General features: G+C 33.3%; 1 protein-coding gene and 1 pseudogene across 1 annotated transcript; one reads left to right on the plus strand and one right to left on the minus strand.

Annotated features, from left to right (window-relative positions):
• The first annotated feature begins 3379 nt into the window (after positions 1-3379).
• LOC127239173 (protein FAR1-RELATED SEQUENCE 5-like) lies at positions 3380-4702 on the plus strand. The gene is made up of 3 exons (XM_051257203.1): positions 3380-3566; positions 3743-4418; positions 4612-4702. The coding sequence occupies exons 1-3, from the start codon at positions 3380-3382 to the stop codon at positions 4700-4702; spliced, it is 954 nt and encodes a 317-aa protein (XP_051113160.1).
• Positions 4703-6809: 2107 nt separating this feature from the next.
• Positions 6810-8685, minus strand: LOC127239339 (ribonuclease 3-like protein 2; annotated as a pseudogene).
• Positions 8686-25247: the final 16562 nt, after the last annotated feature.

Below are 25247 nucleotides of genomic sequence, written 5' to 3' on the forward strand. Positions count from 1 at the left end.
GACTCGCCCAAATTGAAGCCCTGATCCGGCAACCCGCTACCCGACCTGAATCTTTGAGGGACCCGTCGGATCATAAGCTGCCTGGATCTGGATAGGTTTGAACCGGTCTGGTCTGGACCGCTGAACGCACTGGTCTGTTATGCTATATATATATATATTGCTGATCCCTTGAACCGGGTTAACTTCACTCATTCAGAACAGAGACAGAACAGACGCGACGCAGCCCTTCTCTCAAGCCCTAGGCGATTCCGATCGATCTCTGTCTGCCTTCTTCGGTGAATCTATACGGCAAGTTGGGAGTTTCTTCTTCTCTTTCGATGTGCGCCTTCCCCCGTGGAGTTTCCTATGGTTTGATTTGTCGATTTGTGCCTTCTTTGTTGGTTCACAGTGTAACTTGTCTGCGATGTTATTTAGGCTTTAATTTCGGCAATGTTTCCTTAGATTGGGTTTCGGTTTAGCGTGTTTGTTGCATTTCCGTGCGTGTCATTTGTGGTTGGGTCTTGGATGTGTGTTTGATGTCGGTTGATTTGATATTAGGGTAAATTGAGTCCGAATCGTTGCTTCCGTAATAAATCGAAGTTTTCTTTAAATTTTGTTCGATGTTGATTTGATTTCGAAAGAATATAGCTTATTGGATCTTGGATTAGTAACAACAGTGGTATCAGAGTCCTGGGTGATCAACCGATTGCGAAATTGAAAGAAAATTTGATTTGAGTTTGGTAGGACTTGAATTGTGGTAAAAGGCTAAACCCTATCTCTTTATTTTCGGTATATTATGATTCTTGGTGAAACAATTGAAATGCATGTATTAGATTCTTAATTTGTATGCTATGTGATTGATGTAGTTTTTTTTTTTTAAACGGAAGCAACAATTCGGACTCAGTTTACCCTAATATCAAACCAACCGACATCAAACACACATCTAAGATCCAATCACAAACGACATGCCACGGAAACACAACAAACACGCTAAACCGAAACTCAATCTAAAGAAACATTGTCGAAATTAAAGCCTAAACAACATCGCAGACAAATTACACTGCGAACCAACAAAGAAGGCACAAATTGACAAACCAAACCGTAGGAAACTCCATGGGGGAAGGCGCGCATCGAAGGAGAAGAAGAAACTTCCAACTCGCCGGACAGATTCACCGGAGAAGGTAGGCAGAGATCGATCGGAATCGCCTAGGGCTTGAGAGAAGGGTTGCGTCGCGTCTGTTCTGTCTCTGTTCTGAATGAGTGAAGTTAACCTGGTTCAAGGGATCAGCAATATATATATATATATATAGCAGAACAGACCAATGCGTTCAGCAGTCCAGACCAGACCGGTTTAAATCGATCAAGATCCAGGCAACCTATGATCCGACAGGTCTCTCAAAGATTCGGATCGGGTAACGGGTTGTCGGATCCGGGCTTCAATTTGGACGGATCGATTATGTGCATTCTAGACCTCAATAATCATCGGCCAAAATATATAACAATATTGAGATCTGTTATTACCATGCTGATAATTCTAATCCATACGATTACTTTTTAATTAAACAGTGCAAATTAAATAAAAAATGTAAAATAGTAATGAGTTCATTATTATCAATTATCTTCTTGTGTCTCTTTCTCTTTGATTGCAATTTAATTTTTAAAAAACATTGCAAAATGAACTGAAAATACGGGAAGATTGACGATAATGTCATGTCAATTTGGAATTATTACAAAGAGAATTGTTTTAATAAATTTTATTATTATTGTGTTCTTCCAAAATTATTATTGTTCTCTTCTGAAATTATTTGCATGTTCTTAAAAAAGAGATTATGAAATTTGTGGAAGTAATATTAATTATTTTAATATATTTTTACTATTTTTATATTTATTGTAATTCTATACCATAGGTAAAATGATGACTTAATACTGCTCCATTAAAAGCAGAGAGTTTTATTTTAATATATTTTTTTATTACTACTGTTTTTTTTTAAAAATTATTGTTGTATACGTTTGAATGATTTATGTGCTGTTTAAATATTATTGCTATACTTTTTGCAATTAATATTATGCTTTTTATTTTATTTTTTAAAAAATATCAGTATTGTTTTAATATTTTTGACTAATTTTCAGTTTACTAATGTAATTTTATAGTACTATTTTTTTCTAAATATAATCATTATATAGTACTGATTCTAATTATTATTTTAGGAATGTTTACATAGTTTTATTTTAATATATATTATTATTATTATTATTGTTTTTCTTTTAAATTATTATTGTTGTTTTCAATCGAACCTAATACCCTGCATAGGATTTGAACCCATAACTTCACGGTCACACGTTCAATCTCTACACCACCAGACAATCCCATACGGAAGTGCTTCTTTCTTATTGTTGATGTCGAGAAGCAGGGTTGTAGAAGCAGTAGTCCTAGGTGGTTGTAGAAGTAGTAAATCTGCTGATTAAAATTAGAAGAAAAGAACTTAGAAATGAATTTTCATTAAAATTAGAAAAAAAAACACATCACTTTCATTAATAGCTCAACTTAAATAGCTCAAAACATCCATGACTCTTGAATAGCTCAAACTTAATTGAAAGTTCCACTACCGCAAGTGTCAGGGTTGGGATCATCGGTCTAAATTTACCCAGTTTAACCGGTTCACCCAATCAAAATTAAACGCGTGTGTACTTATTTGTTTATTTTTTTATTTTGTTAAAAATCAAATTTTAATTAATTTAGCAAATATTTGCACAATATCATTTCCCTCCCAATTCTTCTATTTTCTGCAAATCGATTTTACCCTCAGACCTCAATCATTCTCTACTGTGTTCTCCAAATCGACTTCATCTTCGGACTCAGTCCTTCCGCTGCCAAGAGAACTACAACAGGTATTTATTTATTTTATTTTTCACTTTTCTCGTTTTTTCTTTCTACTCTTCCCACTCTAGGTTTTTTTTTTTTCATCTTTTTATTTTTATTATACTGTATCTATACACCTTAACACAATACAATTATTTAATTTAATTTGCATACAATCTCTTCAAATGAGATAGAAAAATAATCAATAATAATTTTTAAAAATTATGAAATATTTTAGCAAGTATTCGATGAATGTCCGCAGAGGATTTGAAATGTAGGTCTTGTATTTGTTCTTTAATAAAGTTTGTAGAATTTTGAAGTTAAGATTTACTTTTCTCTAAATTTCTATAGTAGTATTATTTCAGTCGAATTTGTTCACCCCATCTACTCTATGGATTATTATTGATTTATATTGGCATTTTGTGCAAAAGTGGATCGGTTGATTTTTTAATTTTTTGTTGTGATAAATTATTAATCTTTTTAAATGATGATGGCTGAATTTTTAAATGATATTTGTTTGAATTTTTTAAATTATAGATAATGGAGATTGACGAGTCAGACATGAATAAATCTTCTTCTTCACGTAGATTGGACTTTACGAATATGGAAAATGATGATCAACCATATAATCATCATATTTCTATCGAAGAAAAACCTCAAATTGGAAAGGAATTTGACAATGAAGAAGACGCTTATCAGTTTTACTTAGCATATGCTAGGAAAACAGGTTTTGGCATAAAAAGACATAAAATGCATAGAGATCGAACATGAAGGATAAAATTTAGAATATTTTCTTGCAGTGCCGAAGGTACAAGGGGGAAGATAAAAGAAATAATAATATAAGAGCTCCTCGGGCAATAAAAAGATTCGGGTGTAAGGCAATGATGAGAATTCGATTGAAAGATAATGAGAAATACGAAGTGTTTGAGTTTATTTCTCAACACACTCATCAGCTCACTAGTCCTCAGAAGACTCATTTTTTCCTGTCGCATAGGAGAATAGACGAGGTCCATGCTGCGCAAATTGAAATAGCCGAACATGTGGGACTTGCTCCAAAACTCTCACATAATTTAATGGTTAAGGAAGCCGGTAGTCGGGATAACTTGGGATTTGCAAGGCAAGACATTAAAAATTACTTGCGATCGAAGAGGACAAAGTACATGAAGGTGGGAGATACTGGAGGGGTGTTAGAATATTTGCAAGGAATGCAAAGTAGAGACTCAAATTTCTCATATTCTATTCAAGTGGATGAAGATGGTATGATTAAAAACATATTTTGGGCTGATGGGAGAATGCGAGCAGATTATATTGATTTTGGAGATGTAGTTTCTTTCGACACTACGTATAGAAAGATTAGGGAAAATTGTCCGTTGGCCTTGTTTGTTGGTGTTAATCACCACAAACAAACAGTGGTTTTTGGCGCAGCACTTTTATACGATGAGACTATTCCCTCATTTCAGTGGTTATTTGACGCATTCGCCAGCACTATGTATGGAAGAAAACTGACTACCATTTTGACAGATCAAGATCAAGCAATGGCAAATGCATTGGCTTCGAGGTGGCCTGACACTCATCATAGGTTTTTTATTATGCATAAATAGTTTAATAAACTTAAAGTTTTACTTTTGTAACATATAGATACTTTTTCGTAGAATAATTCCGAAATTTGTTTTGTTTTGTACGTTATATATTTGGCATATTTATCAAAATGCTGCCATACATTTGAGTGGTGCCTTCGTTGAGCATGAAAACTTTGCGCATGATTTTGGAAGATGTATTTGCGATTTTGACGAAGAGGATGAGTTTTTGCATGAATGGAATAAAATGTTGGTGCAGTATAATTTGATGGAAAATGCATGGTAGAGAAAGTTATTTAAAGTGAAAGAAAAATGGGCTTTGGTATATGGTCGTCAATTCTTTTGTGCTGATATTACAACGACACAACGCAGTGAAAGTATTAATAGTGTCGTTAAGTGATATGTCAGTTCAAAGAACAATTTGCGGCTATTTTTTGAAAAGTTTGAAAATCTGATCGAATCTCGTTGATATGCACAGTTGCAGGCCGATTTTAAAGCAAGTACCAGTGCACCTATTCTCTCAATGCCAACTCAGCTCCTAAGACATGCCGCAAATGTGTATACCCCAGAAGTATTTAAAATTTTCCATAAGGAATTGGGAAAAGCGTATGATTGTGTAAGTGTTGTTACTAGAACACATGAAAGCATTACAGAATATCAGGTTAACTATCTTGAGACTTCGAGGTACCATTTTGTCAAATACGATTCATCAGATAGGACAGTTGCATGCAGCTGCAAGAAATTTGATTTTTCTGGGATATTATGTTCTCATGGACTAAAAATTCTCACCAAAAAAATGAAGTTTTTAAGATCCCCAGTCAATATATATTAAAGAGGTGGACAAAAGATGCAAGGGTAGGTGTTTCGCATAGTGGAATGCATTGCGATGACCACGCTACGGATGACCCAAAAAAAGAGTTAAGTTTGCGCTATAAGGATTTGAGTCAATTATGCAACAAACTGGTATCAATGGCTTTAGAAAGCAAGGAATCATATGAGTTTGCTAGAGATACAGTGTTGAGGACGACTGAAAAAGTGAGTGAACAACTAAATCGCCGAAAAGAGCATTCATCATCTATGAAGGAGGGTGATAATGCTGGTATGAATAAAGAAGAAAATACTTATGTGAAAGGTATAAAGAATAAGGCAAAGATACGTTCGGGCAAAAGGCCAAAAAGTGCATTGGAAAGAAACACGGTAAGGAAGAAAAAATAATTTGAAGTTCGAGGACATGAATATTTAACAGAAACCAAGGTGCGGACTATTTACTATAATGTTAAAGTTTTTATTTACTCAAAAAAAATTGTGATAAATTTATTGGCTCTGCAGACAAGCGCTAACGAGACATATTTACCTGGTAGCATTCCATTGCAACCTTATCAGATCCCTTCACAGGTTCAATTTTATTTCAAAAATTTTATAAAAAAATTATTTGCTCTTACTTTGTTTGGAAAAAAAAAATCATATTTGATTTGTAATAGTTTTATATATTTTTTTTTCCAACTTTCTTAGATGTCAGCAGTTAATTTAATACCAAGCATACCATCTCTTTACCACAGTGAACCATCTTATTCAATGAACTTCACCGAGTTGCTTGAGGTATTTTTTATGATGATATGCATTTCCATTAAAATGAATTAGTTTACTACCTTTTTTATTTAACCGTTTTATCGTTAATTGACGTAGGTTCAGTCATCGCGTATCGGTGGTGAAAGCAGTGATTATCATCATATGTAGCAACTGAGTTCGGATATCGAATTATATGGTGCTTCAAACTGAGAATAAGAGATCAGATTTTATTTGTCCATCTTTAACGCTAAGGGATTATGTAAACATATTAGATGGCATTTTAATATTTAATTCTAACTTTTCTGCCACTAGCTTATTTTGAAGAAATCTTGTTTTACAAATATGTATTTACTTCTATTAGATTTATAATTACCATTAACTTTAAAACTTGCAAAAATATTTTATTTATTAGTTAGCCTTCTTGTTATGAATTACTATTTAATATTATTAAACTATATATTTATAAATGGGTGGACACATGTAGTTCTATATAGATGGTATATGTATAGTGAAGCATAAGGGTGAAATGATCAAACTGTCAATTACTTACAAAATAGAGTTTTTTTGTTCATTGGGACATGATGCAGAGAAAGGAGAATATATATTATGTCATGGCCTATTTTGTAAAGTATTCTTGGTTTTCTTAAGCTTCGGTATATAGCTTATGCTCAAATTCAATTATTCACATATAATTGTTGGCAATTGCAACTAATACACATTACATGTCAAACAAAATGAGAAATAATTGATTGTAAGCAGGGTTTTATAATAATAATGAGAACTTAAATTTTATTATTTAATTGGGAATTGATGAATGAGATATATCATAATCATCATAATAATAATAAATAAATAATGAGTTATATACAACTACTCCGGGCATTCCCGGGCATTCCCAAGAAATCAAGTCAAAAGGCGAAGACAAAAGATCCTAACAAAAGTTCCAAATAAGTTAGAAATAAAAAGCTAGCAGCTAACAAAAGATATAGACAAAATCTCACACCACATAATTCAAACAGTGAAGAGCTAGCCGGTTTGAATTTCAAAAGTCCGGAAGCTAAATTCAATCGTCCAACGCCCCCCCTCCCGAACAGAAGTCGGTTAAGGCTGGTGGGAAACAAAAGCCCCTGCTCGTCTATGACTGTCTGTTGTACCCTTGGACAATCATCTTTTGGTTGGTCGAAAGTTGGACTGACTTGACATTCACACACAAACCAATTTACATACATGTTTAACATTAAGTAACAATATAAATTTTTTATACACATTTATACAAATCCAATTAGATACATTGCGAACCATAAAACACATTACAAACTTATCACACAAAACCCAACTATATACATTCACAACACATTTAACAGAATAAACAACGATTAGCCATCCAAAGTAAGTAAATGGAAGCTGACCTTCCACATAAGCTTTAAGTCAAAGCCGGAATCAACGTATACGGGAGCTGCAATTGATTCCACAATGTCGGCAAGAACTTTGGGTGCTTTCACCAAACCCCCATAACACTCAGTGTCATCCTCTTCTTCTATGGCCGTTAGAAAATCCCTTACCTGAAGCAAACCATTAAAAGGGGCATGATTTCAACAGAGAAAGTTTGAAAAATTAGCCAAGTTTCCATCAAGCCAATTGATATGAGTTGAAATGTCTGTATCAAGTGCTTGATGGAAACCTGACCAACTTCACAACTTTCAGCTGCAGAAATCCATGTCCCAAATAAAAAACGCACTGTCGTATGCCTCAATTTAAGGCTCAAGCTGTAAATACAAATGCCTTCAGAATTTCTAAGCATACTGATCCACTAACTTACATAGAACAAGAACAAACTAAAATTACAATTGTGTAATAGATTAAACAACCACAAAAAGAAAGAGAGGAAGACGACGCACATACATATTGCATTTGTAGATAGGAAGAAATTATATATATATATATATATCTAAACCTCGTAAAATTAAATTCCAGTTGCAAAAGAGCAGCGTTAAATTTCTTCACAGAAAACAGAGAAAGAAAAGAAAATTACCTTTTCGTCAAGAACAGCAGCGTTATGGCGAACATACTTATAAAACTGGTGGCGGACGGCGACGCGAGCGAGCTTCTCGGTGCTAATGTTGGCTGCTTGCAGCAACGAGAGTTTTCCGGGGTCGGCGTCGGGGTACTACAGGAAAACAAGATTGGATATAGCCAAACCTAGAGCGGCATCACCTACAAATTCGAGCCGCTGATAGGACGAAGAGTCTGTATAGGAGGGATGCATCAAGTCATCTTTGAGACGCCTCCTGTCACGAAATTGGTATTTGATTAATCTCTCCATCGCCTCCACGGACGCCTCAAAATTCTGAACATCATCCGGCTCCCCAGACGGAAGCGCAGAAAACCCTACCGGCGCCGCGTCCATGGAATGCAAGCAAGATACCGGTGATCGATCGGCGATGTGAACACGAAAGCAACAATTCAATCTCAGGGTTAGGGCCCCAAGACACGTAACACTACACAAGAGTCAAAGACAACACAAGTCGCGTTCGAGTAAACACGGCTTGGGATCATCGGTCCAAATTTACCCAGTTTTCTTGACGGTGGAAGGACTGGGTGGTCTGAAGGTTAAGTCGATTCGGATAACACAAAGAAGAATTGGGGTTAAAATCGATTTGCAGAACAACACAGATGGAAGAACTGGGGGAAAATGATAGGGACTATTATGCAAATATTCGATAAATTAATTAGATTTTGATTTTTAACAAAATAAAAAAATATAAATAAATAAATACACATGCGTTTAATTTTAATTGGGTCAACCGGTTGAACTGGATAAATTTAGACCAATATATTTAGACCGATGATCCAACCCCAGTGTCATTATTTTCATTAATTTTCTGCTGCGGATTTTTCTTTGCAGGAGATTAAGCTTCTTCCACAGGGTTGCTTATTTAGTTCGTGGGCCTCTGCTGATTTGAGTCTTTTTTTTCTCAAGTGGACTTTTCATCACTCATTCCTTAGTCATGTTCAATTTGAGCTTTTGATTTTGCTTCCTTGGGCCATGCATCTATTTCAGCCTGGATCTGCCATTTTAACTATTATTTTTGCCATTTTGATTCCTCATCTTTCGAATTCTTTTGCTAACAATTATAAATATTTAAATTAATAATTTGTCTAAACAATAAAAATTATGTGTTTGGATATTTTATGGGAGGTGTAATAAAACATTCAAAATTTTGGATTCTATTATCTAAAAATGAAATATCCCTCTGTCCCGTATATGATGTCCCATTTAGTTAGGGACACGATTATTTATGTAATACAAATTATTAAGTTATTAATAGAGGGTGTTTGGGAAACAATTTTTTTCTTATTAAATAATTTTTAATTGTTTGACTAGTAAAAAAATTAATTTAAATGTTTGGTAAATTAGTTTTTAAAATAATTGGCCGGAAAAAGCTAAATTTTGAAAGTTTCTTTTATTCCTTCTTTGACCTTAAAAATAAACCATTCATCTTACTATTTTACACGTATTAATATATTTTTCATTGTAATATTTATTAATTATGTTAATATATTTTTTTAATTAACTTTTAAATTTATTTTTATAAAATTGATATAATTGAAATCATCATTAATTTATTTATATATACTATATATTTTTTGTGACATAAATATTTTATTAATGATAAACATATTAGAATAAATTTATTTAAAATTATAAATAATAAAAAACTTAATTAAAAATTAACTTAATAAAAACATATATATAATTCCTTACAAACTATTTAAAAAATAAAAAAAGCAAATATTTTAATAAAATTTTCATAATTTAATAAGGAATAATTTTTTTTTTAAAAAAATCATATACAAGGAAGAATACAACTAAATATTTTAAAAATAAAATACAAAATATAATTAATTGTCATTTTACATATAAACAAGTAATATCAAACGAATATTTTACCAAAATTTTTAATAGAAACTGCTAATTGAATAAACTACTCAAACCAACTAATTGAATAAGTTAACAATTAATCGAAAAAGTTAACAATTAACAACTATCAACTAATTGCCAAAGACACCCATAATAAATTATGATATTATTTTATTATTTTATTATTTTTATAGAAATAGTATTATTGGTATTTTAAATATTTCTAGTATTATATTCCAATAAAACATATACAATATAGATCTCATTTTATAGATAATAAAATATTATATAATAAAAAATAAAAATATATATTTACCAATTTATATTTAATTTAAAACTAATTTTATAAAACATGAAGAATTTTAAATATAAATAAAAATATTTATTTATTAAAGAGAGAGATAGAAATAAAGGAGTTTTGAGTAAATTCTACCAAAATTTAAAAATTTAATTAAATCGATTTATATTTATTAAAAATATTTAATATGAATTAGTTTAATAATACTCCCTCCGTCCCGGATACCGTGTCTGCTACACTGTAGACACGGTATTTTAGAAGGGGTATAATTAGTAGATAATTAAGAATGTATTAGTGAAAATAATTATCCTATAATATAAATAATTATAAATTAAAATTAAGATAACTAATTAGTTTAATTAAAATTTAAAAAAAATTAAAAAATTTAAAATGAGATTAATTTGTGTAATCATTTTCCAAAAAATGAAAGTGATATGGTACGTGGGATGGACAGAAATGGCAACGTGGATATGATATCCGGAACGGAGGGAGGGAGTAATAGAAAGCGGTCATTTTACGGGGAATGATATTTTAGTTAATACTATATTTAATTATAATATACTCCCTCCTTCCGAGAAATTTAGCCAATTTGGGCTCAGCACGTAGATTAAAAAAGAAAAATTTATTAAACAAATAGAGAAAATAAAAACATAGTTGATGATATTTTTAAAAATTTAATTAAAAATTAAAGAAAATTGAGAGATAATGTAATAAAATGAGTAGTATTTATTGTAAATAAATATTGAATGAAAGGTAATAATTAAATATTTACTTTTAAATTTTTCAAATATAGTAACGAGATAAATTTAACGGACGAACGAAAAAGAAAGTAAGAATAAACTTAACGGACCGAAGGAGTAATATATATAATTAATTAAAAATCTATTTAATATGATGTTATTTTACCAACAATGATATTTTAGTTAATATAAATATTTTTATATATGATTTAATGTAAAATAAAAAATGTATATAAATATAATTATTTATTTCTTAAAAAAATAAAAATAAAAATATTATCTTAATAACTATTCAGCTTAGACCAAAAAAATTGCACAATAAATTCAATTCCGATTCAATTTTGGATCACAAAAATGTTTAGTGACAGTGATTTCTCTTTTAGATAATATTTCTTTTATGAATCTAAAGTTTTATTTTAATTTCTAAGATCAAGTACTATATAATATATATTTTACCTCTCACAAAAAGTGAACAATTAAACGCATTATTAGCATAGAATTCTCGATACTTAGCGGTAAAAACACATTTATAAAAAAATACAAAATAAATAAACCCCATATATATAAAAATAGATTTATTTTTTTTTTTAATATTAACATCATTACAAAAAATTTGCAAGTTTGCGAGGAAAAGGTTTCCTCTCAAATCTTTTAGAGCAACTCCAATACACTCCATAAATGAGTTGTGTTAAAATTGGCGGTTGGGGTTTCAACTCAACCTCATTTTATACTCCATATATAGAGTTTGCTAACACTATAATTCTGAGAAATTGTAAAAAGTATCTCGCATGTATACCTTATATCACATTTCTTCTGTATTTATCTCGCTGACAAAATATATTCTACATGTTTGTAAAAGTTGTTATTTATGTCATTTCTCCGCGCGTAACGTTCACATCACGGACGGCCAAATAATAGAAATAACGATTTTTGTAAACATCTATAATATATTTTGCTAGCGAGATTAATATGACAAAAATCATAATTGAGTATACATATGAGATATTGTTTTCAAATTTCTCCTCTAGCCCCCACTCCATTTTTGGAGTGAGATGTTTTGTGTAATTTTATTAATTTTAAGGTGTATTGTGTAATTTTTTTTTTGAAAAATGATACTCTCTGTCCACGAACTAACGTCATACTTTTCTAAAAGATAAATTGTAAATTTGTCAATTTATAAAAAAACTAATTGCCTAGAAAACGTGTAAATATCAATCGGGACATTAGAAAATGGACGGATGGAGTATATAACTTTATATTTTAAACCGTGATACATAATTTTATATTTTAAAAAAAAAATTATATAACTTTATTTTTTAAAAGTGATACATAATTTTATTTTTTGAAAAGTGATATGTAATTTTATTTTTTTAAAAGTGATATATAATTTTATTTTTTTGGAAAGTAATATGTAATTTTATTTTTTTTAAAAGTAATGTGTAATTTTGTTTTTTAAAAAATGACGTGTATTTTTTTATTTTGAAAATAATAATTTTACATATTTTTTCATAAAAAACTATATTCTATGTATGTATAATTATTAAAAAAAATATACATTTGTATTTAAATTTAAATTTATTTAAAATTGAAAATAACATTTGTTATAAAATTATTTAAGAAAATAAAATTAAAATACAAAACACATTGCTTAAAAAATAAATTATATAAAATATTACATTGATCAAATACATATTACATAAAAACACATTGCATAAAAAAAAAATAAAAAATTACATTGATAAAATACAAATTACATAAAATATTAAAATACATTAATTTAATATGGAGGAATACCATTATTTCTATCTCGACCAATATCACTAAAATTTCGAAAAAGTATATTTGAAGAAGACTATAGATTTGATTCATGAGTTCCATTGTTCTTTTACGTAAATTTCATCTTTCTTGAGCTAGTAATAAAAATCATAAGTAAGATAAAAAAATAATATTTAAGTCCATTTTTATAATTTTTCTTAGCGTGTCATTGTCTAAAATGCTATTTTTTTTTTGTTCCAATTGCAAAAATTCTTGTATGTACAAAGATGATTTTTGTAGTATCTTCAGAACTATTGAATTTTGCTCTTTAACTTAAAAGAAACATTGGCAACTTCTTTATCTCATATTTTTTTTTTTTTTTTCCTTTTTTACACCTGTGGGACATTCATACGAAAGTCCACCAACATTATAATTTAAAATTAATCAATTGTTATTATCGCCTAAGTTAATAGAAAATGATGAATTTTCAAAAGATTCAAAAATAGTGTTATCCGGCGAATAATACTTTGAAGTTATAAAATATATTAACAATAAATTAATATCCATCTCAGCAGCTCTATTGAATTTTAATATTTTCACTTTCTTGATGCAAGAAAGTAACTTTTGAATAGATTTCTCTATAGTTTGGATCCGATTTTGTACAGATCTTGCAGTACGTATCTTTCAATTTTTAGTTTGGTTATATGCATTAGTGATTTGGTTCGAAAATTGATTCGTTGATTGTTTTTTTCCAGTAATTGAATCTTGCGAGATATCTAAATATTGTTGGCATACAACACATCTTTATCACGACTATAACCACAACCTCGGATGAATATTTCAAAATGATATTTTAATAAACTTTTATTATATTAGAATGAGAAGTGAGATATTGTGGTGCAATTACTCAAAAGATAGAAAGTTATATTTTTAGACAAAAAGTTCGGATAGATATCAAATTTTATCCATTGAAAGGTTTAATCTCAAACGTAGGTTTAGATTTCACAATATCCTAGCCACTAGCCACTGGATCGAACTAAAATATTATCAACACCTTTTTAACCAATCTCAATTAATTATTTTATATTTGACTATACATACATACATATATTTAAAAAAATTCTAATCAATCAATTCTTGTTATGAATGTAGCCATCCTACTTTGACTAATCGGAACCGTACATTTGGATTTCATCTTCAGTTATTCCATTGGATATCTATTAATACTATTCAAACAATTATATATATTATAAATTATAAAAATCTATTTATTCATGTAAGAGCAATCATAAGCAATGCATTGGATTACATCATCATTTCATCCGTTGGATGTATATCTATATTATCTAAATAATTATCATATATTTAAAATTTATTTAAACTCTTCTTTCTATAAATTTATGGGCATTCAACCAAGATTTATTCATTAAGCATATATCCAGTACATATCGAAACAATATTATTTCTTCAGTATGAATAACTCTTCATCGTTAGATGATAAAGAAGTGAGCATAAATTTTATGGAATCCATTCAAAATGATGAAGTAGCAATTTTCATATTGATACAAAATAATGTTTATTTGAAACAATTACTCAATCTCTCTCAATCAACATATTGAAGCTCTATCGCTGGTTATCAAGTAATTAATCATAATCATGAAAGTTCAGATCGTAATTTATATAATGATTATTTTTCAAATAATTCTTTATATAATGAAAAAATATTTTGTCAACGATTTTGAGTGTCTTGAAGTCTGTTTCTTCATATTGTTGATGCGGTTGAAGATCATGATCCATATTTTCAACAACGAAGAGATGGTATTGTTAGACTTGACTTGTCAACCATACAAAAGATAACTATTGTTTTTAGTGTGTTACAATATGGTGTAGCTACAGACAGCGGCGGAACCAGAACTCGAATAAAAGGGGAGGGGGCTAATTTTTTTTCAAAATTCGATATGCCGAAAAATCGGTATGATAAATATATATACTGATACCGTACCAAAATTTTGGTATAATATCGATATATACCATTTCATACCCAAATCCTAAAATTTTAAATAATAATTTTGGTATCAATATATTGAATTATATGTATATACCGATATACCGAATACTAAAATACCAAAATTATTTTAGTATATATTGAAAATATCAAATTATATATTGTTATTGCACTAAAATTTCAATATGATATTAGATCATACCAAAAATTTTGATATATTAAAATTTCGGTATTTATTACAATGAAAAAGTAAATAAATTTTTTGTTACAATTTTTTTTTTGATATATCAAAATTGTTAATATTTTGTTACTATATATAACTTAAAAATTATATAAATTATAATAAAAAATTAAAGGATGGGGTGGGGCTCGAGCTCACCTTGCCCCAACGTAGTTACACCACTGGCTATATATTCAACTTATGAGTACATTAAAATTGGTGAATATCTTTAACATCCTAATGTTAATATATTGCAATGTTACTTGGTGCGTTGGACAGTTTAGATTGTATGCATTGGAAATGAAAAAATTGCCTACGTCTTTCAAAGGTCAATATGTAGGTCGTAATGAATCACCAACTATTATTCGTGAAGCTGTGGCTGATTATAATTTTTGGATGGACATGCATATTTTGGTATGTCAGGTTCCAATAATGATGTTAATGTTTTAGAATCCTCTCACTTGTTTTCAAATCTTACTCTAGGTATTGCTTTTCATGCACATTATAGCCTTCATGGGAAATAATACAACATAGGATATTATATGGTTGATGGTATTTATCTTAAGTGGGATACTTCTATGCAAAGTATTCACGATCTACAAAGTCCAAAGAAAAGATAATTTGCACATAAACAAGAGTCTTGTAGAAAAGATGTTGAATGTGCTTTCAGGGTTCTACAATCACATTGGTATATAATTGATGGAGATGTTCGATTTTGGCAAAAAAAAAAAAAAAGTGTGATATTATCACAGGTTGCATTATTATGCATGATATGTTAATAGAAGATAAATGAGATTTCAGTGCATCTACCAGAGAAGTTTTAGAAGAACCACCCCCATCAATTGAAATGACAACCGATGAAATCATCCAACTTAAAAAATTTCTTTCCCGATATAGACAAATTAGAGACAAATATGCCAATTTCACACTCTGTAATGATTTAATAGAGCATATATGAGAGTAGTATAGTAACTCCACTGAATAAGCATGTCGCATTTTTATTGAATTATGAATATAATGCATGTTCTCTAAATAAATCATTACAAGCTAATAATATTATGTTGTCTTTGTTTAATTATTATATCATATTTTCCTTGATGGTATTTAATTATTTATTTAAAATTATTTTATTTGTTATAGTTATTAATTATAAATGCTAATTTTAATATAAGTAATTTTATAATAAAATATAACTTATATATTTTTTAGTGATAATGTAAAAACAAATTAAAGTTTGTTGTGATTTACAAATATGAAAAGTCATATAAAATAATATAAATATATATATATATGGAATATATTTTTAGAGTAAAAATTAAAATCTATGATTGAAGTAAAATTATTATAGATCAACTGCATTTTTATTGTTGCAAAAAGTTGAGTAATTGATAGATAATGACCTTAGTTTGCCTAGGAGAATTCATCCCCCTGCAACTCTGCTCATCAGGAAATATATACAACTAAGATTCTCTCACAAATATATACATAAAAAGTTCCGGGCATGGGATTTTTTTCTACTAGAAATGTAGTAATTTGCTTCAGAAAACATTATAAAAAAGTTAAAATTCAGCAACAAAAAAATTTCGTAGCAAAATGTAAGAATTTATAGCAAAAATTTTTTTGCTATGCCTATACCACGTTAGTAGAAGTCTTTTGTGACAATATGACTTTCGTAACGAAAAATAAGTTTTTCTTGCAATGAAAGTTAATAAAAGAGATATAACTACAAAAATATGATTTCGTAGCTAAAACTTTTTTTTCTATAAAATTAAAATTCATAACGAAAGAGTTTAGCAACAAAATATGTATCATTTTGTTTTAGCCAAATGATTTTATTTATGAAAAGTAATTTTGTAACAAACATTTTTTCTATGAAAGTCGAATTTTCTAGCAAAAATATTTTTGCAACGAAATTATTTTTATAGTTAATAATTTATTTTTTAGATATTATTTTTGGTAGTGAAATTGGTTCGAATTTTAAAGGGATAACGAGACAAAATTTAAAAAGCTTTGGAAAGGTACCTGAAGACAAAACCTTGTTTCCATTTAACTAGGTTTAAAATTTTTTAGACTATATTAAAGAGTCTCGGATTTTTCAAAGAAAATAAAAGAAGACTAGGAATTCCCGAGTCTATCTTCAAATAGGTCCATAGGGAAAGCGCGTGAATATAGAACCCAAATTATATTGTAATTTTCGAGACCAATTATCTTTATTTCGTATTTTCTGAAGTATTTATAAAAAAATATAAATCCATAATTAGGTCGCTGAAGAAATTTTTCGGCGAAATGCTTCTCTGCTATACACTAAAAAATATACTGCAATAGACTCCCTTCCGCAGTTCACGACGACGACTCCGGCCAGCTCTATCCTGAAACTACCGAACAAATCAACAACGACATCCTCTGGATAGCTCTTCATGGGCAGTGGCTTCCTCCGATTAGCTCTTTCCGGGAACCTCCGAACAAATTGGCAACAACAACGGCAGTAATTTTCTCCATCCAACACTTTCCGAAAACCAGGAACGCCATCCGCAGCAATTTCCTCCGGCCAGCTCTTTCTGGCAACCACCAAACGGCAATAGCAGCAGTTTTCTCCGACTAGCTCCTTCTGAACTCGAGGACTCGACTGTGATGTCTTCTGGAAGTGGCGGTTGGTGATGGATTGAGGGATGAAGAAGAAAAAGAATGAGGAGGAGGAGGGAAGGAAGAAGAAGAAGAAGAAAAAGATAGGAAGGAAGGAAACGGAGAAGAAAAAGACGAAGACGAAGAACAAGTAAGGGGAAGTAAGGCAACTAAGAAGAAGAAGAAGAAGTAAAGGGAAGAAAGATAAAGAGGAAGAAGAAGAAAGGGGCGAGACGGGGTGTTTGAATTATTTTACCTGACTTCGAAACTTCGAATACTAATAATAATTGAAATATATTATTATTTGGAATAAATTCAGAATTTTCGAAATATTATATTTAAGACAACTTTGGAATTTTCGAATCTTATAGCATTGCTTTGGAATGAACTCGAAATTTATTTACATTTTTAGTACTAAAAATATTATATTTAATAAACTTCGGAACTTTTAGAGTATGTTTGGTTCAAATGAGGGTAGGGGCGAAGTGAGGAGAGAGAATATTAATATTGTAATAGTGTGTGTGGTTCATTTGGAAGGGAAGAGATGAGAGATGAGAGAAAATTTTATTTTTGGGTTTGGTTAATCAAGATAGGAAAATAAAAAAATAGAATAATTTTACCATTTTACTTTTATATGAAAAATAAAAATATTTAATAAAATTTGATTAATTTATTCATAAAAAATAACATAAAATTTATTTGTCTAATATAATAAAACAAAAACTACAAAGTACCAAGTAGATATTTATTAAAATCAATACACATAAACTTATAAATAATAACAAGGTAACATAAAATCATATAAATCAAGTATATAATAAAAACCAAGTTTATCTTCTTGTGTCAAATTCAAATCTACTTTAAATTAAGTTAATTATTAAACTAAATCAAATTATTTAAATTAAATTAATTATAATGGAAAAAAAAATCAATTTTGGTTTCTATATAATCAAAATTTATTAATTTTAGTCTCAATATAAAAAACTCATCAATTTTAATTCTATTATAAACAATTTCAATCAATTTTAGTCTCATTATAAACCATTTCAATCAATTTTGATCTCATTGTTAAAAAACTACTGTAAATTGTTGACGTGGACATAACGGAGGTTGACGTGACAGCTGACCTGAAAATTACACGGCCATATATAAATTATACACGACCATATTGTTACATAATATGGTTTATGGACTCGAAATTTCTATAATTTTTTAAATATTAAAAAATATTATATTTGATAAAGATACATAAATTTCTAAACTCATTTAATAGAGTTTCGGGATTTTTGAAGCCCATAGCACCAACTTCGGAATGGGTTTCAAATTTTTGTATTTTTTTTTTTAAATAAAAATATTAAACATAATATATTTTCGTTATTTTTGAGCCATAAACATCAGTCATAGAATGGACTCAGAACTTTCAAAGTAATTCATTTAATATTATTTAAAATATATTATTATAGTCGTGGCTATTTCCGAAACTAATTATTAAGTTTTTGATAGTGTTATTCCTATTTTTGTCGGTGGAAGCCCTCCTAAAGGGCTTGTACACTAGTGAATGACGGTTGTGTAGTTGATTTGGTGTGCAAAATAGTAATGTTGTTGTGTTGTTATATTTGGATTCCTTTTTTTTTTTTGGTACTATTGTATTTTATTTTTTAAATATATATTTTAAATTTTTAATTGAATTTTGATAAATATTTATTATTATATAAAATCTATCATGAAAAGTTGTTTAAGAAATAGCCTAAGAATTTCCAATAGTCTCTGAAATTGCATGCACTCCTTACTCTAATTTGGAAGTAGCATCGAAATTTTTTAAAGATAGTTTCGGGCGATTCGAGGATGGACCGTAATGTTTATGATGCAAATTCAGAAATTAAAAGAAAATAATAATAATAAAATTGCCCAAAATAGTAATCTATAAAGATTAATTCATTAAATAAGATAACAATGTTGGAATAAAATTTGTTGATGTATATTTTTCAACAAAAATAAAGTAAAATTCAAAGATATAGAAAATATCCTTAAACTTGATTAATTAGTGTCTGAGATTAGGAATCTCTAAACACTGTATGGTACAGAAAATAAACTGGAAAATAAAAGACTGAAATTTAAAGTGGTGATCCCCAAATCTGACTTTGCTTTGTTGAAGTTGATTGAAGATGCCTTGCCAAATGATGATTCAAACCCTTAAATATTCTCTGGGAAACCGTACCGAAAACCGTCACCCGAACGGTTACAACGTCTCCTTCCCAACCGTCTTCCAACCCTTCTAATGCTGACACGTGTCCCCAGCAGACCAAAATTATCCCTATATTTCACTCTTTGAGCCGACCACAGACCTTCCGCTCTTTTGGCCCGACTTCGTCCTTCGCCCGACCTGCTTCTTCGCCCGACCTCACTTGGGCCGACCTCCGCATCAGCCGCCCTCCGTCTTTGATCAAAGACCTCCGCGTCTGTCCGACTTCACCTTCTATCCGATCTACGGTTTACCCGACCTGAGGCCTCCCGACCTGCGGACTTCCCGTCCTGATGACTTCCCGACCTGCGGACTTCCCGTCCTGATGACTTTCCGCCTTGAGGACCTTCCGACCTGAAAACCTTCCGACCTGAGGTCTTTCCGTCTTGAGGACCTACCGACCTGAAGTCCTTCCGTCCTGATGACTTTCCGTCTTGAGGACCTCCCGACCTGAAAACCTTCCGACCTGAGGTCTTTCCGTCTTGAGGACCTACCGACCTGAAAACCTTCCGACCTGAGGTCTTTCCGTCTTGAGGACCTACCGACCTGAAAACCTTCCGACCTGAGGTCTTTCCGTCTTGAGGACCTACCGACCTGAAGACCTTCCGACCTGAGGTCTTTCCGTCTTATATTTTCCTTAGAAATAAATCTATTTTCCTTGATTTCCTCACGGTGTCCTTCAGCAAGTTCAATCAACCCTATTGCCAGACCCATTCTTCTTTTTACCTTGGGCTTTTAACCTAATTCTAAATTTCGTACGTAACAACTTGCCCGCCGCCAAGGGACTTTCAAACGCCATTTAACAATCAATGTTTGGAAGTTCATAAATCACTACCCTCTTGAAAAATTCCCTTAGCAACTGCACCAGTTACTGCAATACTCCTGATTAACTTCCTTCGCCGCAATACAAGCCTTTGTGAATCACAATCCCAAAACACTCTAACTATGGCGAATCAATACATTCCTGCCCTTCCTTTCGACGGAACCCTCCCAGAGGGTCCATTTTCAGCCTCGAAAGTACTAACTCCGACGATCCGTCCATATTGCACTACTCCTGAAGACTCAAATCGGATGAGGGAAGTTTTGGAATCCCGAAATTCCTTGGCTATCAACAACCCTAACTACCAAGCAGTTCGCATTCGAGACAGCATCAAAACCCATCTCACGGACCCAAAAGATCCTTACCGCGCTTGGTATCGACGGGTAGCAGAACACTTCCAGACCCAATGGCGATCTCAAAAAATCGACCAAGCAATACTACTGTCCACCATGCCTATCAACCTGCATGAGAAGGTGCTCTTGGCCATGTCTGCCTTCTGGAATGCGGAAAATGGGACTTTTCTCCTACCATCTGGCCCCTTTGGTCCAACTCTTATGGACGTCGCAATGATCGCGCATCTCCCAGTCGTGGGTGAAGACCCTGTAATGGGAGCCCTAGATGGGCAGGAGCCATCAGAAGACCATCCGGGATGGTCTTTACAAGGTGTGAGGGAATGGGGTTGGACAAAGTTCGCAACCGATCAGCAAGGGGCTCCAGGGACCCCTGTGACCGACCGGGAGCATACTGCCTTTATCCTTTTTTGGCTTTGTAGGTACGTCATTGTTTCCCCTTCCAAATGTGTTCTCCCTTCTCATCTCGACCTGGCCATTCATATCGCGTCAGGTCGGTTCTTTTCCCTTGGCACCTTGTTTTTAGCCAATTTGTTTGAAGGACTTACTAGAGTTAGCCTTCGTCTAACAGATAATGATAGTAGAAAATTAGACACTGCCGCGTCGGGTCCTTTTTGGTTTTTAGAACTTTGGTTCCGTCTTTACTTCCCCAACGCGTTTAACTTAGGATCTCCGCCCACTATGCCAACATCCGAAAAACATTTGGGATTAGCCCTCAACCGACTCTGCTCAGGACGAAATAAACTCCAATCTTCCGATCCAATAATAATCGCCATTGTAACGGATACCCGCAGTAACTCTCGATTTTCTATGTATAAAAAATATGCGGGTTATGCTCCCGACCATTTTTGGCCCTTTCCAGCACCAAATCCTCTTCCGATTCCTGAGCCTTGTCCTCATCCCACCTATCCTTTTGCCTGGGACATTGCCCTCAAACCCAGGTCTCTTTTTAGCAGCAAAAACTTGATAAAAAAGGGCAGAAAACCTTTTACACTTTTAATTATGAACCTCAATTTATGGCGCGCCAGTTCGGCTGTTGCCAAGGTATCCCTGGACCCGTCGCTTGTCCGCATATAATTTTTCAAAGTCCTGACCGACGAGTCCTACCTAATTCAATCCCTTCTTATATCTCCCAACTCACCACGTATATAATTTCCAATTCTTATATTCCTTTCCGCTCCAACCCTGAGACTGTAGATACATTCAATGAATGGTGGTCGGTTGTATGGCCCCTGATTTCCCCTAATGAGGATCGGTTGCTGAGCATACTCCTCCCCCCCCAAGGATTGGTTCTAGGGGCGGCTAGACATACTAGCACTCAGCAACAAACAGCCGCCCCGGGAATCGGATCTAGTGTTCCCACGCGAAAAAGGAAAGCTTCCCAGCTGCAAACACCCCCGACCTCTGGGGCCGACCAACAAGCTCCAGCGGACCGTGGAACTACTAGGACATCAGCAAGGACCCGACCCCGAATAGGTAAGTTTTCTTAAAACCGTGAACCAATTCACTATATCTTAACTTTGATTTCACTTATTTCATTCATCAGAACCGACCTTGGTAATACCGACCACACAAGCGACGCCAGTCCCAACCGACCATTCAATCGGGCCTTTGGTCCAGACCAATTTGCCAATGAGCAGTCGGGCGGAGGACCCGACGAGGAGGCAAACTCTTCCTCCCGTACCGAGGAGTGGTCGGGCCAGGCACCCGACCAGGAGGCAATCTTTACCAGTAGTGCCTATAGAACCAGTAAGTTCTCTCATCAGCAATACGTAGGATTCTAATGATCAACCTTGATATATTTAACACCAAACATTTCCATGATTTTTCACAGACACCTTCACCCATCGCATCAGCAGCAGGGGTCTCTTCTGACAGCGAGGGGACTACTTCCCAGATGGGTCGACCGCCATACATGGCATCAGACTCATCCATGTCGAAGGAAGAACCGGCCGCCCTCGCCGAAGCTGACCCTCAAAACGACATCCCTGATGCTGCTGATCCCGAAATCGAAGGTGCCCCAGAGATCCCGGCTGCAGTGGCTCTAGATGCAGCCGCCCAACCTGCAGCCGCCCAACCAGCAGCGGCGCTCCCTCTAGCCATCGAGTGGCAGGCAGAAGAACCACCTGTGGCAGCCCAACCTCCAGAAATGGAAGAAGTGTCTTCATCCGATTCGGAGACTTCCGTGAATTTGGTAAGATTAAACCAATCCATGCCATAATGTTTCTTTCGGAAAACACTAACTGTTTTATATACCACTTTCCATAGGGACCCAGGTCGGCACCTCAGCGACCATTCGCAGCAGCCGACGAGTCGGCTGCTGTTATACCAGCTGTCTGCCCTACTCGACCGACCTCATTGCTGCCCCCCTCACTGACAGCAGTCCGCCCAGAGGTGACACATATCTTATCTGAAAAATTTGCACCTCGCTTGGAATACTTATTGACATTGTAGGACTTGCAGGGGCCTTCGGACTTAGCTGTCCTATCGACTGTTCCGGTTCCAGCGGAGGCCCAAACTATATTCACTGAGGCCATTAACCAACCCCTGTCAGAATTAAGATCCGACTTATTGGACAGACTCATTCAGACGGTTGGTGGCCTTCTTTTTTACACTCCGACGGAATCGCCAGCCGTCCCCATTCTGCATCGGCTGATGGAAAGACTTACAGAGCTCAAGACTGAAGTGTTAGTCATTGGACTCCTGTCAGCCGAAACCCCCCAGCCTGTCTTCGATCAAACAACGCTGGAGCATTCTTTGGCTAAGACCCGAGAATCCCTTCAGCAGACTGCTGGAAGGCTGGGCGGTCTCCTTAGCACGAAGGCTCAAGTTGATGAAGCCATTCAGAAAAAGGAGGCAGAATTGCGGGAGCTAAGGAAAGAACAGTCTACCCTGGATAAGCAAATTACCAATGAGCAGCGTCTGCTTGAGAAGTATACAAAAAACGAGGCCGAATTGGATCAAGAGCTGAAAACCCAAGCCCGATCCCAATTCATCATAAGATATCAGACGGCTGCCAATACCAGAAGGCTATCCAGGGATGAAATCAAATGGACACATATAAAAACTGCTCTAGGGGCACTGTTGTAATATTTCCCCTTTTGTAACAACATTTGACTTAGTAATATATTGTTCCTTCTTCTCACAAAACAAGGATCACCTTTTAATTTCCAAATTTGTAGGAACCGAAACAAACTCCTTCCTTTAAAGAACACTGTTTCTCGCATTTCATTCTAAGGCATATTTTGAAAACCAAAACACTTGAAGTGTTAACAAACATGGCGAATGACCGACCTCATGTTCCATCAAGCAACTGGGAAGGTGTTCTTCAACCCTTCTTTGTAGGTAATCACCCTATTGGAGGCCATGCAGAAGACTTATTACATGTACTCAAGCAACTAGACTTCAAAAATTCCGATTCTCCCAACGAGGTAGAAGAACCATTCATCGCGTCATCCGCCTAATGGAAAAAGTCATTGAAGGGTATGAACCTCTTCGTGACATCCTTAGTCGCATTCCTGATCTCCATCATCACATGGAAATGATCGAAAATCACGCAGCAACCATACTTCCAGATCTTGGTTGGGATAATATCTTTTCCAATCAACGAAAAGTCTTTTCAAGATTGCGTACCATTGTTGACCGTGAACATCAAGCCATAACAGACATGCAAGCACGTACCAATCAAGATCTAGACGACATGCAAAGCCAATGGGAAAGGTACCGACCAGATTTGGAAGATCTTATTGAAGAAGAACCAGAATTAATATCCACTCACTGGAATGAAAATTCTGATTCAGAGGCAGAAAATTTCTCACAAATACATGATGACTAACAGAAATGAACCTTTAAATAGGTTCGAACCCCATAAATGGGTTCTGAATAATATTTTGTTTCAGGCAGTTTTGTTATCTGAAAAGGCAGGATAATACCTCTTCAGATATTTAGCATTAATACAATCATGTACTCTTCTTCCTTCATGATTTACAATAATGAAAGCGCCATTCCCAATATCTTTTTGAACAATGTATGGTCCTTCCCAATTCGGTGACCACTTTCCCAATTGGTCAGTTTTCTTATAAGTAGGAAGGATGGTCTTCCAGACTAGGTCTCCTTTTTGGAATGTCCTGTGAAGAACTTTCTTTCCGTAACTCCTTGCTCTGATTTCACTCTGTTTCACACTTCGACCTATTGCATGGAGACGGTTAACATCCAAATCCTCCAACTGTTGCAACATAATTTGTTGATATTCTTTTGTAAGATCGCCATCAGTAAATTCTGTTCGGCC

This window comes from Andrographis paniculata, unplaced genomic scaffold, assembly GCF_009805555.1.
Source record: "Andrographis paniculata isolate CXL003 unplaced genomic scaffold, ASM980555v1 Contig77END, whole genome shotgun sequence".
NCBI lineage: Eukaryota > Viridiplantae > Streptophyta > Magnoliopsida > Lamiales > Acanthaceae > Andrographis > Andrographis paniculata.

Coding starts and splice junctions, on each gene's coding strand:
- LOC127239173 (XM_051257203.1), top strand. CDS start 3,380: ATGGAGATTGACGAGTCAGACATGAATAAATCTTCTTCTTCACGTAGA. Junction 3,567..3,742: donor AGCATATGCTAGGAAAACAG/GTTTTGGCATAA, acceptor TTCGATTGAAAG/ATAATGAGAAATACGAAGTG. Junction 4,419..4,611: donor TGGCCTGACACTCATCATAG/GTTTTTTATTAT, acceptor TGATTTTGGAAG/ATGTATTTGCGATTTTGACG.